This window comes from Schistocerca cancellata, chromosome 2 (genome assembly GCF_023864275.1).
Source record: "Schistocerca cancellata isolate TAMUIC-IGC-003103 chromosome 2, iqSchCanc2.1, whole genome shotgun sequence".
NCBI classification, from domain to species: Eukaryota; Metazoa; Arthropoda; class Insecta; order Orthoptera; family Acrididae; genus Schistocerca; species Schistocerca cancellata.
Window position 1 is genome coordinate 907,980,266 of NC_064627.1, and position 16,767 is coordinate 907,997,032.

Below are 16,767 nucleotides of genomic sequence, written 5' to 3' on the forward strand. Positions count from 1 at the left end.
TAAGATGAATCTATACATAATGGGAATTATTGAAGTGCTGTGGCAGGAAGAACAGAACTTCTGGTCAAGTCAGGGTAGGGTTTTCATCAGAGAATACCTAGAAGTAATGCAGGAGTAGGTCTAATAATCAATAATGAAATATTAATGCAGGTAAATTACTCTGAAAAGCACACGGAAAGCATTATCGTGGCCAAGTTAGAAACAAAGCTAACATCCACAACAGTAGTACGAGTTCATGCCTAAACTAGCTCGGTAGACCGCAAAGAAATGGAAAGAATCTATGATAAAATAAGAAAAAATTATTAAGATAGTTAAGGAAGACGAAAATTTAATTTTGTTGGTTGATTGGAGGGAAAAAATAATAAGAACCATGGACCGGACGAAAGGAATTAAAGAGGATGGCTCCTGGTACAATTTTGCGCGAAGCTTAAATAAACATTTTGAAGAACGAGAAAAGCCGCAGGACAGTTGGTTAATCCACAGTCTTTTCTTGGGTACACGATCGATTTTCGAACAGTTATAGTTCCATCATCTGTTGTAAAAAATAAAGTCCCATAGAACCAAAGATTCCGTGTCAAAAAAGTAAAACGGACAAGAATTCCATAATAGCCGTTCCCTTGTGGTGCGCGACTGGGAGAACAAACAGTTGCGGCTGCCACATAAGAAGAACTATTTGTGCATAATTTAATCATAGCTAACACTTGATTTAAGAATAGTGAATGGAGGTTCCAGAAATGTAAGAGACCTGGGGGAACTGGAAGTTTACAGATCGGTTATACTGTACAATGGTAAGACAGAGATTTCGAAACGAGATTTTAAACTTCAAATCACATGTAGGTGCAGATGTAGACTCTGACCATAGTTTCTTGTCTATAAACGGTCGATTAAAACTGAAGCGATAGCAAACAGATAGAAAACTAAGGAGATGAGATCAGGATAAAGTGAAGGAACTAGAAGTTGATTAGGGATTCAGAAGGAGTATTAGACAACGTTGAACAGAAACAGGGGAAAGGAATACAATAGAAGAGCAATGGATAGCTATGAGAAATGAAGTAGGAAAGACAACAGAGGATCACGAGGGTAAAAAGACATGGACTAATAGAAATATCTCGATAACACAGGAGATATTGAATTTGATGTACGAAAGGAAGAAGTATAAAAATGCAGCAAATGAAGCAGGTGAAATGAAATACAAAAGTCTAAAAAGTGAGATTGACAGTAAGACTTGTCCATAAAGCATAGGGACAGAAGTGCGAAATGTCATCTTTTTTCTCCAATTTTTCTTAGAGTGTATATGCAACCTAGAGAAGTTTGCAGAATGTGTAATCAAAGTGGGGAACAAAATTTAGTCATAGCTTTTGAAAATTAATAAAGCATTGAAACAGGAATGCTGTTTGTCTCTTACATTGTACGAAAAAATAGTGAGATTCCACTATCGATCTTCCAGTACTTTTTCTAGGGTGCAGTTAAATATCTGTGGGGAGAATTTTCGAATTCCATCGTAGCAGGCTGTTACAGCAACCGGTTTAAAGGTGTTTCAGAACAAAAACAGACTCGTTTTCTAAATTATTTGATGTCAATGATGCGGTTCACCCTTTCGGGGAATCACCAGATTGTCTACAAAAACTGGAATCCGAACAATTAGATAAAAATGGAGGAAAAGGACATGATTCTGTCTTTCACGGCTATGCAGGCAACATGAAGTAAGAGTAATAAAAACTTAGCTGGTTACGTGACCCATCAGTCATAATTCCACATCGTTGCCGTACACCAGTTTTTATCTCAAAAGGGTCGAAGAGTTCTACCATGAGTTTTAATATACCATATGTATTGGTAAGAGTTTCTCTGATAATGTTTGCGGTTTTTCTGTTGACTTTTGAGAGATTTCCGGTCGCCGGCCAGTGTGGCCGAGCGGTTCTAGGCGCTTCAGTCTGGAACCGTCTACTTTTACGATCGCAGATTCGAATCCTGCCTCGGGCATGTATGTGTGTGATGTCCTTAGGTTAGTTAGGTTTAAGTAGTTCTAAGTTCTAGGGAACTGATGACCTCAGATGTTAGGTCCCATAGTACTCAGAGCCATGTGAACAATTTTTTTGATTTCCGGTCTATTGAGTCGTTGCTGATACACAATTTGCCATTAGTTACAAATATAACATGTTGTTGTTGTTGTTGTGGTCTTCAGCCCTGAGACTAGTTTGATGCAGCTCTCCACGCTACTCAAAAAAAAAAAAAATGGTTCTGAGCACTATGGGACTCAACTGCTGAGGTCATTAGTCCCCTAGAACTTAGAACTAGGTAAACCCAACTAACCTAAGGACATCACAAACATCCATGCCCGAGGCAGGATTCGAACCTGCGACCGTAGCGGTCTTGCGGTTCCAGGCTGCAGCGCCTTTAACCGCACGGCCACTTCGGCCGGCCACCATGCTACTCTATCCTGTGCAAACTTCTTCATCTCCCAGTACCTACCGCAACCTACATCCTTCTGAATCTGCTTAGTGTATTCATCTCTTGGTCTCCCTCTACGATTTACCCTCCACGCTGCCCTCCAATACTAAATTGGAGATAGCTTGATGCCTCAGAACATGTCCTACCAACCGATCCCTTCTTCTACTCGAGTTGTGCCACGAACTCCTCTACTCCGCAATTCTATTCAATACCTCCTCTTTAGTTATTTCATCTACCCATCTAATCTTCAGCATTCTTCTGTAGCACCACATTTCGAAAGCTTCTATTCTCTTCACGTCTAAACTATTTAACGTCCATGTTTCACTTCCATACATGGCTAAACTCCATACAAATACTTTCACAAATGACTTCCTGACACTTAAATCTATACTCGATGTTAACAAATTTCTCTTCTTCAGAAACGCTTTCCTTCCCATTGCCAGTCTACATTTTGTATCCTCTCTACTTCGACCATCATCAGTTATTTTGCTCCCCAAATAGCAAAACCCATTTACTAGTTTAAGTGTCTCATTTCCTAACCTAATTCCCTCAGCGTCAGCCGACTTAATTCGACTACATTCCATTACGCTCGTTTTGCTTTTGTTGAAGATCATCTTATATCCTCCTTTCAATAAACTGTCCATTCCGTTCAACTGCTCTTCTAGGTCCTTTGCTGTCTCTGACAGAATTACAATGTCATCGGCGAACCTCAAAGTTTTTATTTCTTCTCCGTGGATTTTAATAACTACTCCGAATTTTTCTTTTGTTTCCTTTATTGCTTGCTCAATATACAGATTGAATAACATCGGGGAGAGGCTACAACCCTGTCTCACTCCCTTCCCAACCACTGCTTCCCTTTCATGTCCCTTGACTCTTGAAACTGCCATCTGCTTTCTGTACAAATTGTAAATAGCCTTTCGCTCCCTGTATTTTTACCCCTGCCACCTTCACAATTTGAAAGAGAGTATTCCACTCAGCATTGTCGAAAGCTTTCTCTAAGTCTACAAATGCTAGAAACGTAGGTTTGCCTTTTCTTAATCTAGCTTCTAAGACAAGTCGTAGGGTCAGTATTGCCTTACATGTTCCACTAGTTCAACGGAATCCAAACTGATCATCCCCGAGGTCGCCTTCTACCAGTTTTCCCAATCGTCTGTAAAGAATTCGCGTTAGTATTTTGCAGCCCTGACTTATTAAACTGATAGTTCGGTAATTTTCACATCTGTCAACACCTGCTTTCTTTGGGATTGGAATTATTGGCAAATGGTTCAAATGGCTCTGAGCACTATGGGACTCAACTGCTGTGGTCATAAGTCCCCTAGAACTTAGAACTACTTAAACCTAACTAACCTAAGGACAGCACACAATACCCAGCCATCACGAGGCAGAGAAAATCCCTGACCCCGCCGGGAATCGAACCCGGGAACACGGGCCTGGGAAGCGAGAACGCTACCGCACGACCACGAGATGCGGGCGATTGGAATTATTATATTCTTCTTGAAGTCTGAGGATATTTCGCGTCTCTCATACATCTTGCTCACCAGATAGTAGAGTTTTGTCAGGATTGACTCTCCCAAGGCTGTCAGTAGTTCTAATGTAATGTTGTCTACTCCCGGGGCCTTGTTTCGACTCAGGTCTTTCAGTGCTCTGTCAAATTCTTCACGCAGTATCATATCTCCCATTTGATCTTCATCTATATCCTCTTCCATTTCCATAATATTGTCCTCAAGTACATCGCGCTTGTATAGACCCTCTATATACTCCTTCCACCTTTCTGCTTTCCCTTCTTCGCTTAGAACTGGTTTTCCATTTGAGCTCTCGATATTCATACAAGTGGTTCTCTTTTCTCCAAAGGTCTCTTTAATTTTCCTGTAGGCAGTATCTATCTTACCCTTAGTGAGATAAGCCTCTACATCCTTCTATTTGTCCTCTAGCCATCCCTGCCAAATGTAACATGATATAAGAAATTTTAAATGGCATATTATATAGCTATATACGATGAGTGTAAAGACAGAAACGCAGCTAAGGATACGTGAGCGCTGCTGGTGGCGTGCTACGCACCCGCGTGGCGGCGATGGTGGGCGCGACGGCCTCCTCGATGTAGAGACGCTCCGCCTTGGAGATGCGCGGGTGCTGGGCGGGCGAGTCGAACACCAGCAGCCACCAGAGGGCGCACCACACCAGCGTGAAGCCGGCCGGCACGTAGAAGGCCGCCGACCAGCCGAGGCGCGCGATCAGCACGCCGCACAGCGGGTACGTCGCCGCCGTGCCCACCGAGTTGCCTGCGACCGCACGACGACACACAAACAGTGACACCTGCTCTCTCTCTCTCTCTCTCTCTCACACACAGCTCAGTTGCGGTATTCAATGCTTATCCTAAAAAAAAAAAAATTTTTTTATTACTCTGAGCACTATGGGACTTACCATTTGAGGTCATCAGTCTCCTAGAACTTAGAACTACTTAAACCTAACTAACCTTAGGACATCACACATATCCATGCCCGAGGCAGGATTCGAACCTGCGACCGTAGCGGCCGCGCAGTTCCGGACTGTAGCGCCTAGAACCGCTCGGCCACTTCGGCCGGCTATGTGATCGATCTTTTCGAATTTTTTTTCCGTCTTTGCTCTTCAGGTATGTCTCCAATGGGACGATTGGGTCTTGGTTTCGACGTCAAACCCATATACCCATGTTCCATCACCTGTTATAACCTTCATTAGAAGTTCTGAGTCGTTGTCGACTTCATTCGGCAATACTTAAGCTATGTTTACGCGAAGTCGTGATTGGTCGAAATTCAACAGTTTCGGAACAGACTTTCTGCTTCTCGTTTCATGCGCAAAAGATTCGAAAAAAATGCTTGAAATGAAGAAAATGTCGACATTGTCATCATCAACCTCTCTGTTGGCAGTTCGGCGATTTCCCAGAGTCATTTTCTTTACCTCCTCCACATTCTTCTTCTTCAATAATTGACGTACTAGGACGTCCAGGGCGATCATCGTTTTCAACGTCCTCTCGACCTTCTTTGAAACGTTTATACCACTCGTAAACTAGTGTCTTACTCGTAGTAGATTCCACAAAAGATTCCAGTCATCATTTTGAACGTGGAGCTGCACTTAATTCCATTTTTCAAGCAAAATTTAAGGCAAATTATTTGGTCCAGCTTCTTCAAAATTAAAAATTCGCCTTGCACTCGAAAACACGTATAACGTTTCCGACTATCAACTATATACTAGGGTAGTCGGTGCAGCTGCAATGATCACTGTGTCCGGATGGTTCGGTGGTCAAAGCACATGCCTAGTAAGCGGGAGACAGGGGTTCGAATCCCAGTCCGGCACAGCTTTTCAACTTTCCCCATTGATCTCAATCAATGGCCGCTAGCAGTCAAGGTCTGTAATTCCTTTGTGTCTTAACATTCTCAGTACTAAAAGCAGTTGTAAATGCAAACATACATCAGGAACATGTGTACCAACAAAATAAAAAAAATTAAATTAAATGTATAACACTCCTAAAATTAAAAAGTTCCCGTTACTTTTTAATCACACCTCATATATCTACATTTACTATCCACTCTCCATCTCCACACCCACAGGCTGTCCCAAGGCAACATAAACAGGCTCCGTCTTCCTGACCTATAAATCCGTCACCTTACAGCTATAGCACTACTTCCCACATCCTATCGTTGTACCAAACCTCCAAAATCTCTGCCACTTTCCTGGCACAGGCTCGCTTCTTCCTGTTCCAGCCTCCGTTTTTAACTCGAGACTTGCCAACCCCACATCATCGTCCCACTCTCAGACACAGAGACCCACTTATCTTCATTGATCTATTGTGTCTAACCCATCTCTCCGTCCTTCGCTCTTATCCACACAGCATCCACTGTTAGCCGAAATCGAACTAGCCGAAGGCGTTATATCATAGGACCACTCAGACCACTGCCACTAGTGTTTCATAGTAAATCATGATAATGAATAACTATCTTTATTTTCCTGCTGAGTAACATTTATTTATTTTCTGTTTAACTTAACATTTTTCATCGCGTTTCATGCCTGATTTACTAATCATCAGGCGTTTATGCTTTAAGACGTTACTTAAACATGAAATGTCTTATTTTAAATATTTTAAATTTCTGCTGCTGTAATTGCTATTAAGGTATTTGGTGGGAGGGGGCAGGCAGTGGATGGCCAGAAATGGATGTTCAGTGCTGCCTTTTCCTGGCGTGGAACTGTGCCTCATTGTTGTGATTGGTACCTCAGTCTGTCCAGGATGTAGATGATTTTGAATTAGTAACGGTATTTTATTCGTGTGATTTACCAGCCAAGTTGTGAATTCCACACAGACGCGATTCCTAAACTTAGCCAGTACGGCCACAAATGATTATGATAATGAACAGTGTTATTGGATTTTAGTCCAGTTGCTTTAATACTTTAACAGTATAAAAAAGCTGTAGGTACACTGTAAAATAATTTGGCTGGATAGGAGCAATATGTTTAATTCTGCCCTGCGTCCTTACCCCCACCCCTCCCCCGGACCCCCACCCCATCCCTATCATATGGGAAGGAATGAAACGATAAATAGTGAAAAAATTATTTCTAGATCTGTGTACGTCACTCATTGTGCATTCTGCATTACATTGCTGCACTAACAAATAGGCATACGAACTTGTAATTAATTAAATATACTGAAATTACATAATGTATCCATATTGGCGGCATCAGTAAAGGTGAAATAGCCTGAAATTATATCATAGGGTACCAGACATGCTAAACCGGCTACGTTATGAATATGTCGTGACAGTTGAAAATTTGTGCCAAACCGGGATTCGAACCCAGCAGAAATTCCAATTTTTCCGTGAGCAGTCGACGTCCTGGCCATGCGACCATGATTCCAGGACAGGTTCAAACTTTCACTGTCATGGAGATTTACGTCCTACGATGTCCAAACACTACAGCCAGAGGTTATCCTACGGGATATGTACGAGCACCACTGGGGATACGGAGTCGATGAAAGACCGAGGTTTAATCTGTCACAAGGGAATTGTTGAATTAAATGCACTCAATGAATCATTTCACCCGGGTCCTACTCCTCATTCGACACAAATTTCCGGTTGTCTTAACATATTCGTTGTACTGAAGATTAAGTACGTCTGAATGGTTTGCACTGATACCATTTCATATCACTGCAAATTCAACCATCTTATCTATCCATAGAAAAGTAGATTTCATTTCTGTGCACTTACCTCATTTCCCTTGTGGCAGGGAAAGACACGATCGTCGTCCTCTCTTGGAGCAGACAGAAAATTCATAAAAATGTATTCCAAGAGATGCAATAAATTGTAATCAACAATGTGTGCCGCTTTATGACAAATGATTTGGCCTGTAGTACTGACTCGCGCTACACACATACTGCTTTCTCTAACATCTCCAGTTCACCGACTACTAAACTGGACACGCTACCTATGTACGAAAGTGTAAATTCATTTTTTGCTTCTCTGAGTATTCGATTTCAAGGCTGCATGGGGAGTGCGTGACATTCCTTGCACATGTTACATAGCGTTCTCCAGGTACGTAAACAATATGACTCTATTATATTCTAAGAACTTGTGGATGCCTATAATTATATTTATTTATTTAGAATATCTCACGTAACATAAGCGCCACTGATGTTCCAGAAACGACTCAAAATTTTAAACTGTAGTTTCTACGAAGATTCAAGTATTCTGCTTAAGATTCCGTCTGAAGTGCTAAAGCACTTTTTTTTTTCAGTGACACATGGAGCAGCTATCCAGGAATTAACTAGGAGTAAGAAAAACATACACTCCTGGAAATGGAAAAAAGAACACATTGACACCGGTGTGTCAGACCCACCATACTTGCTCCGGACACTGCGAGAGGGCTGTACAAGCAATGATCACACGCACGGCACACCGGACACACCAGGAACCGCGGTGTTGGCCGTCGAATGGCGCTAGCTGCGCAGCATTTGTGCACCGCCGCCGTCAGTGTCAGCCAGTTTGCCGTGGCATACGGAGCTCCATCGCAGTCTTTAACACTGGTAGCATGCCGCGACAGCGTGGACGTGAACCGTATGTGCAGTTGACGGACTTTGAGCGAGGGCGTATAGTGGGCATGCGGGAGGCCGGGTGGACGTACCGCCGAATTGCTCAACACGTGGGGCGTGAGGTCTCCACAGTACATCGATGTTGTCGCCAGTGGTCGGCGGAAGGTGCACGTGCCCGTCGACCTGGGACCGGACCGCAGCGACGCACGGATGCACGCCAAGACCGTAGGATCCTACGCAGTGCCGTAGGGGACCGCACCGCCACTTCCCAGCAAATTAGGGACACTGTTGCTCCTGGGGTATCGCCGAGGACCATTCGCAACCGTCTCCATGAAGCTGGGCTACGGTCCCGCACACCGTTAGGCCGTCTTCCGCTCACGCCCCAACATCGTGCAGCCCGCCTCCAGTGGTGTCGCGACAGGCGTGAATGGAGGGACGAATGGAGACGTGTCGTCTTCAGCGATGAGAGTCGCTTCTGCCTTGGTGCCAATGATGGTCGTATGCGTGTTTGGCGCCGTGCAGGTGAGCGCCACAATCAGGACTGCATACGACCGAGGCACACAGGGCCAACACCCGGCATCATGGTGTGGGGAGCGATCTCCTACACTGGCCGTACACCACTGGTGATCGTCGAGGGGACACTGAATAGTGCACGGTACATCCAAACCGTCATCGAACCCATCGTTCTACCATTCCTAGACCGGCAAGGGACCTTGCTGTTCCAACAGGACAATGCACGTCCTCATGTATCCCGTGCCACCCAACGTGCTCTAGAAGGTGTAAGTCAACTACCCTAGCCAGCAAGATATCCGGATCTGTCCCCCATTGAGCATGTTTGGGACTGGATGAAGCGTCGTCTCACGCGGTCTGCACGTCCAGCACGAACGCTGGTCCAACTGAGGTGCCAGGTGGAAATGGCATGGCAAGCCGTTCCACAGGACTACATCCAGCATCCCTACGATCGTCTCCATGGGAGAATAGCAGCCTGCATTGCTGCGAAAGGTGGATATACACTGTACTAGTGCCAACATTGTGCATGCTCTGTTGCCTGTGTCTATGTGCCTGTGGTTCTGTCAGTGTGATCATGTGATGTATCTGACCCCAGGAATGTGTCAATAATGTTTCCCCTTCCTGGGACAATGAATTCACGGTGTTCTTATTTCAATTTCCAGGAGTGTATTTCATTCAATATTCATAATTATCTTAAGCATGGACTCACTAACAAGTAGTTTTCTTTGTCTTCCGCGTGAATCATTATCTTTTATGCTATCCTTTATGAGTACGCCTGTGGCTGAGGAAACAAATCCGGGAACAATATTTACTATTGCAGTGACGGCACGTTCTGTCCATGCCAACCACCGGTTGCTTTGAATCGTTTGTCATGAGGTCTTCTTACACTTTCCTACTGTTCCGCTTCTGTGATCTTAGTCTACGGCATTGTTGTTGTATTGCGCACCATCGTAAACAGTCTGAGGCCATGCTGCATGATCGGAAACAGTAGCTTCCCATTTCGCCACAGGCGGGAGCGAAAGAGGAGATATGAAAAAGCATGAACACACTTTTCTGCTTAGGATCACGTTCAGATTTCGTCGAATAGTTTTCAACGGTCCCTAATACACCAGAGGAAAAACTGCAATCACGCTACACTCCAATGCGGAGACATCACGCTCAGTAGGGATGCAGCTTCGAGAAGTCCATAGAGAAGGGTTGAATCGTTCTGTGAGTGCCAGCAGCATCAGCGGTTGTCAAGAACGTCGTCTTGTAGCACACTGCAGTGCAGATGGTCGTTTTCGACCACGAAATGTGTGAAAATGAACGACCCAATGGAAGGCGTGGTTCCATTCACGGACGTTATGATACCTCCTGCGGGTTTTTCGTGTCGATTCTGAGCAACGGAGTGTCCGAAATTACTTTCTCAGCGGGTGCTAAGAAAACGTCGTAGTTTTAACACTGAACTTCGCATTTCTGACTCCCGTCACAAAGGCGTCAAGAGAAGGGGTGAGATGTGGGTAAGGGGAAGTGCGACTACTTTCCAGTCGTGTGACGCGTTCACAGTAGTGTTGGCCACAATTGTGGTGCAGTTTGGTGTCAATGTGACATCATGAACACACCTTAGGCCTCACCTGAATATCTCTGGCCTTTTTTTTTTTTTTTTTTTTTTTTGGCACCTTGCTCTATGAAGCGTCGCTGAGCCCGAGGGTGACGTTGTAAGGGACCACGCTTTTGCACCATTATAGAGTAAGGTAAAGGCACGTCGAATGAAATACCTACTTTTGTGTTGCAGTTTGAGAAAATCACAGGGTTTCAAAAAAGTGGTCCTTCAATTTTGTAGCTCTTCGTAGTTTTCCTTGTAAGACCACGCATGAAAATTGATCAACACGGTTCGTAGGACAAGGCAGGTACCAGTTAAATAGATTACTACTGTCATTAAAAAGCGTATGTCATGACTGAAAATTTATACGTAAGAGCTTTGACGTCCTGTGAACCCAAAGCTTGTTGCTAGACACACGCTTTCACACCAACCTGCAGAACCAGACTGCTGTGAACGTGCCGCCTGCGTGATGAACTAATGCAACGTGACGTGTCTCCGCTATAGCGTGGATACCTACTCTACGGGCATCAAGACCGTGCTGTGAAGCCGGTGAATTGCGATACGTTGATGCAGTAATGAGATTCGTAGCATCCTGCTTTACGTTTACGATAAAAATCATGATAGAATGTAGCTTGCCAGAGATAGAGATTTAATGTAAGAGTCTTGCAATTACAAATTAGAAAGAGAAGCTCACGTACTGAACAACCCATTCAGTAGATGCTACGACATCAACATCAACGCTGCTTACATAATTCAAACTGTTTTTACGCGAGATTATATTTATGGAGTTCCCGTTCTAGCAAGGGTAATTTCTAAAAACATCTCCAGTTTCCAGTGTGCCACTTCCCACACCACATCCACTAAAGTTTACACAAACTAACGAAAGAAAACCGTTAGCTGAAAGTATCTCCTTTCCGTTTCGTCAGCGGACTCGATCTTGCACCTACTAAATGGTGCAATAATCCATTGTTACAATGTTGTGGTTAGGCGAAATTATTGAAAAATATCGCAAGGTCTGCATGAGGGTGGCCGATTAGATTAGAAATACGGCTCTCGCAAGTACAAATATTGTATCGCTAATTAAATTTCCTTGTCTGACAGCCTGCATTGAACCTATGCCAGGTTGAGTATTTCCTAGCTTGCATCTGTGATTGTAAGAAGTTTCGTAGAGAAAACCTGTATCTAAAAGACAACAAAGCTTGTTTTCATTAATTATTTTCATTCTTATTTAGTCCGTAGTTTTGTAGTGATGCCTAGGCCCGCCTGCAGTGCCTTAGCTCTTTAGTATTGAATATACTGGGTAATTTTTCCCACCGTGTACAAACTTTTGGGATCGATCGATGAGACGATACGGAACAAAAAAGGTCTTATGAACTTATGTCCTGGAAATTCATGGTTTCCATGCTAGAGACCATTTATTCAATCATGCAGTGTTACAGAGACTGCTGTCTAATAAGTGCTGTACCTTGCAGCCACTGTTACAGTCTGTGTTGAAAATAGTTCTCATGTGCCTCAACGCATGCATGAACGCACCTTAGCATGTTCTGCCCGACACGTTCACATCGGCCAGGCTGCATCCGAACAGTGTCGAAGACAGCATGAATACACTACTCCGGTGTCTCCACATCCGGAATGGGCTCCGCACGCTTTTGAGATGGCCCCACAACTATAAAACGCGAGGTTGAGATCCGGTGAACGAGCAGGTCATGCAACGGGACCCCCTCGTCCGATCCATCGACCACGGAAGACAGGATTGAGATGCGTCCGGACGTTAACAGCGAAGTGGACTGGAGCACCATCATGTAGCAGCCACATAGCCCTTCTTCCAGCAGGGGAGGCAAAGTCATCCGCTAGTGGTTCGGGCCTGTTAGGCGACGGGGAAAGAAGACTGGCCCCAAAATACAGTCGCCAATTATCCCGGCCTACACATTCCGGCTGCACCGATGCTGACGATTCGCTGTCACCGTACGGAGGGGGCTCTGCACACTATCCCGCAGAAGATTGTTGTGAATGTCGAAGATACCACTCCGTGTAAAGATGGTGAATAGGATAGGTGACACAGATCCAGGAATCGTGGTTGCCTGATGAAGAAACCAGAGACAAAACTGCTGCCGACGTGGAAAATCTGTCGCTAGTAAGCCCTGCACAAGCTGTAAGTAATAAGGGTAACAATTGTCATCGAGAATGTTCCACACGGTCGTCTGGCTTACCCTTTACTGACGGACCAACTGCCTGATGCTGACACGGCGGTCGCCTTGCACTGTGTTAATCACATTTTCCTCCTAGTCTGGTGTCCGAACATTACGGATATGTCCTTCGTGATTTCCTCCTACCTGAAACGACCCTGTCTCATACAAACGGCGAAACAGTGTTGAAAACATTGCCGGCCGGAGTGGCGAGCGGTTCTAGGCGCTACAGTCTGGAACCGCGCGACCGCTACGGTCGCAGGCTCGAATCCTGCCTCGGGCATGGCTGTGTGTGATGTCCTTAGATTAGTTAGGTTTAAGTAGTTCTAAGTTCTAGGGGACTGATTACCTCAGAAGTTATGTCGCATAGTGCTCAGAGCTATTTGAACCATTTTTTTGAAAACATTGAATGCTGTGGTTGTTTTTACGGAGATAGGCCTCTTGATACAAACCTTGCTGCCCGCCGCCTGTTGCCATTCGCCTTTTCGTAAGTAAACGCCATATCGGCAAGCTGTCGATTCGAATACGGAACCACTGCGTACAATCAGCAAGAGAAGTGACTCGGACACAACACTACCTCCTACTATGGCAGGAGAGAGCGCTAGAGCATGACGTACGAGGAACAGTACCACCCTCCAGGAGGAAACCATGCATACTGTAACTGCTACGGCATGATACAGCGCGTATTAGACTGCAATCTCTGTAACAAAGTGTGACTGAATAAATGCATTTCCGGACATAAATTCCGTAACCTCTCGTCGATCAGTCCCTAGAATTTGTACTCGGTGGAAAAAATCACACTGCAGTGTACAGTCACGTAACCGGCTGTACTTACATTTCCTTGTCCACCAGTGTGCATGGATTGCTGTCTGTCACAGTCTCATTGTGTGACCTTAAGAAGTTAGCTAATGACAATTCGTGTCTGAAAGACAACATGGCTTGCCTTTATTCAATATTCTCTTTAGAGTTTTAGTATTACGATGGATCGGGAATCTTCCTGTTGAGTTCAGATGCAGGAGAGGCTGGCCCCAGTTTGCAAACGGTAGAAGATGCCATTCTTCGCTTTCTACAGGCTGCTGTCTCGTGGTGTAGCGGTGGCAGAAGAATTGGAGTGTCACATGGAGCAATCTGAAATGTCGTTTGTGTTGTTCGCTGGCAGTGCTTACGGGACACCTCGAAGCATTTTCGACAAGGGGGAACTGCGATCACCACAGTGTGAGTTGCGAACTGTGTCACGTTCACGTCGCTCCAGGTAAAGGGTGAAAGCGGAGACTGGTCGTCTGGACCGTCCCATTTGCCCTGTGTAACTCCTTCAGCGGGGTCCGAACAGCCACACAGAGATTGGGTTTTTTAGTTATCGGAAGCTCCAGTGTTAGGCACATTATGCAACTCCTTAGGGAAATAGCGTCCAGGCTGAGGAGGAAGTCCAACTTGCGCATCGAAGGTGTAGGATGCAGTCATCAGCTTAAGGGGACACGCCCCTGAATTTGCTGCTTTTTTAGCATTATATTCAACCTCATAGTGCAACTGATCTATAAATGAGAGATATCTCAAAATTCTTACACACAATTAGGGTCATTAGTCAAAGCATTTGCGAAAAAATCTTTGAGATATTTATTATATTTTGCTGCTGACAACGATATTTATAATAGTATAAAAAACGGAACACTATTTCACTGCGGCACCATTTTCTTTGGAACTACTGACTGCACAGCTTGGAAAAAGAGCCAGAGTACAGGTAACATTCACGTAATTGTTTATGCCTCTAGTTTCCTTCCCTGATGCCGATCTGTGGGAAAGACAAGTAATTTATTTTACTACAACAAAATATTTAAAAATGTAGCTCAAATATCACCGACATCGTTATCATGTTATAAATGTTGTCGTTCTAAATATATGCACCAATTTTTACTAGTTTAACTTCGGTTATTTAGGACAAAAGTGTACCTGAATGATGAAAATTCAAATTTTCAGTAAATCGCAAAAGAAGATTTACAGATTTATTAACTATTCCAGCTGCATACTCCAGTTGTCCTCCTGTTTCCTTATCACCCATACTCTTTCTCTTCAATCTTTACTTTATCCTTGACGCCTTGGTAGCAGCTTCTGCAGCTGTTTCTGCTTTAGTCGGAGCTGAAACCATATTCCTTCCCGTCTGGATGTTCAATTTCTTCAAAACATTGATCCTCGAGATTGCACCATCATTGGATGTTGTTATTGCATCCATTACACCAATCTTCAGCACTGTCAACCCAACAAATACAGTTTTGGGTATTCTCTCCCATATACAGCTGTTGAAGCTTTCATATGCATTCTGAGAAAGACCATGCGTACATTTCCTAAGTAGATTTTTATTTGCAAGGTCACTATATATAGGCCTAATTGCTACCATTACAGCAAGTGGTATGGAATGTTTGTGGGTATATTGTATGCCTGTAGCATTGCTCAACCAGTACTTGCACCCCGAATCTTTCCATTTTGGACACAAACCATGCTGTGGCGTTTCATGTGTTGACACTCTTTGAAACCATGTTGCCCAAACAGCTCGTCTCATGTTCTCCAAGTCTCCTGTATTTCTCCTTATTGCTAGTCCAGAATATTGAGTCAAAGTATCAATTTCACTTTTTGTAAGACGACCTGGATCACCTATGTGTTTTCCGTCTGACAGTTTCTTTCCACTGAAGTTTTTGCATAATTTTCTCAGCAGAGCTCCCATTCTTTTTTGTACATGCCCAACACATTCAAGCTTTTCTGTCAGAGTGTCCCCATATGGTCTGTCCATAACAACAGTAGTGTGTCCTTTACAGTTTCCATCCCCAAAGTAGCCTACATACCTCACACCACGACTGACTTCTGATCTTCTAAAAATGTTAAGAATTCCTTTCGTTTCCATATTTCCGCTTGGGCCATCGAAGTTCTTTACACAAACATGGGTGCCAATAAAGCCTGGCAGTGCTTTGTTAGACATTCATAATCTAGTATCTTACCAGTTTCAATAAATATGGTAGTTACAACTCATTCAGAGAAGTATGACGTCTCTTCGGCCAAGATCCATCAAATGCTGGTACAATGTCTGCATTCTCATACAAGGCTACTGCTTCTTCTGCTGCTCTGTTCACTTACACCACATAAAGCATTATGTATTAAGTTATTGTATCTGTCAAACCTCAGTGGAGGTGGAGGCAAATCCATGGCTGCAGAAGCAGTCTGGGCAACTCTCGTTCTATAATTGCATAATCAAGCTGAATATACAAAACAAACGAAACCACATGCGTATAAAATTCTGAAATCATATATTTTATTTTTTATTTTTTATTTATTTATTTATTGTTCCGTGGGACCAAATTAAGGAGAAGTCTCCATGGTCATGGAACGAGTCAATACATGAAATTATAACACGATATTAGAAACAGATAAAATGAAATATAAAAAAAACATATTCAGGTGACAAGTCATAAGTTTAAATGAAGAAAATCAACAATGTAACACTGGAATTTGCCTAATTTTTTAGCTCTTCCAGGAGCTCCTCGACAGAATAGAAGGAGTGAGCCATGAGGAAACTCTTCAGTTTAGACTTAAAAGAGTTTGGGCTACTGCTAAGGTTTTTGAGTTCTTGTGGTAGCTTATTTAAAATGGATACAGCAGAATACTGCACTCCTTTCTGCACAAGAGTCAAGGAAGTGCATTCTACATGCAGATTTGATTTCTGCCTAGTATTAACTGAGTGAAAGCTGCTAACTCTTGGGAATAGGCTAATATTGCTAACAACAAACGACATTAAAGAAAATATATACTATGAGGGCAATGTCAGAATTCCCAGATTTTTGAATAGGGTTCGACAAGAGGTTCTCGAACTTACACCACATATAGCTCGAACAGCCCGTTTTTGAGCCAAAAATACCCTTTTTGAATCAGAAGAATTACCCCAAAAAATAATACCATACGACATAAGCGTATGAAAATATGCGAAGTAGACTACTTTTCGTGTT

At 43.6% G+C, this 16,767-nt stretch overlaps 1 protein-coding gene across 1 annotated transcript in view; it reads right to left on the bottom strand.

Moving 5' to 3' along the window:
- LOC126159823 (sialin-like) overlaps nt 1–16,767 on the bottom strand; it is a 425,200-nt gene that overhangs the window by 125,315 nt on the left and 283,118 nt on the right. Inside the window, exon 6 of the mRNA XM_049916634.1 lies at nt 4,507–4,727. Coding sequence (XP_049772591.1) covers nt 4,507–4,727 — 221 coding nt within the window. The remainder of the gene's footprint in view (nt 1–4,506; nt 4,728–16,767) is intronic.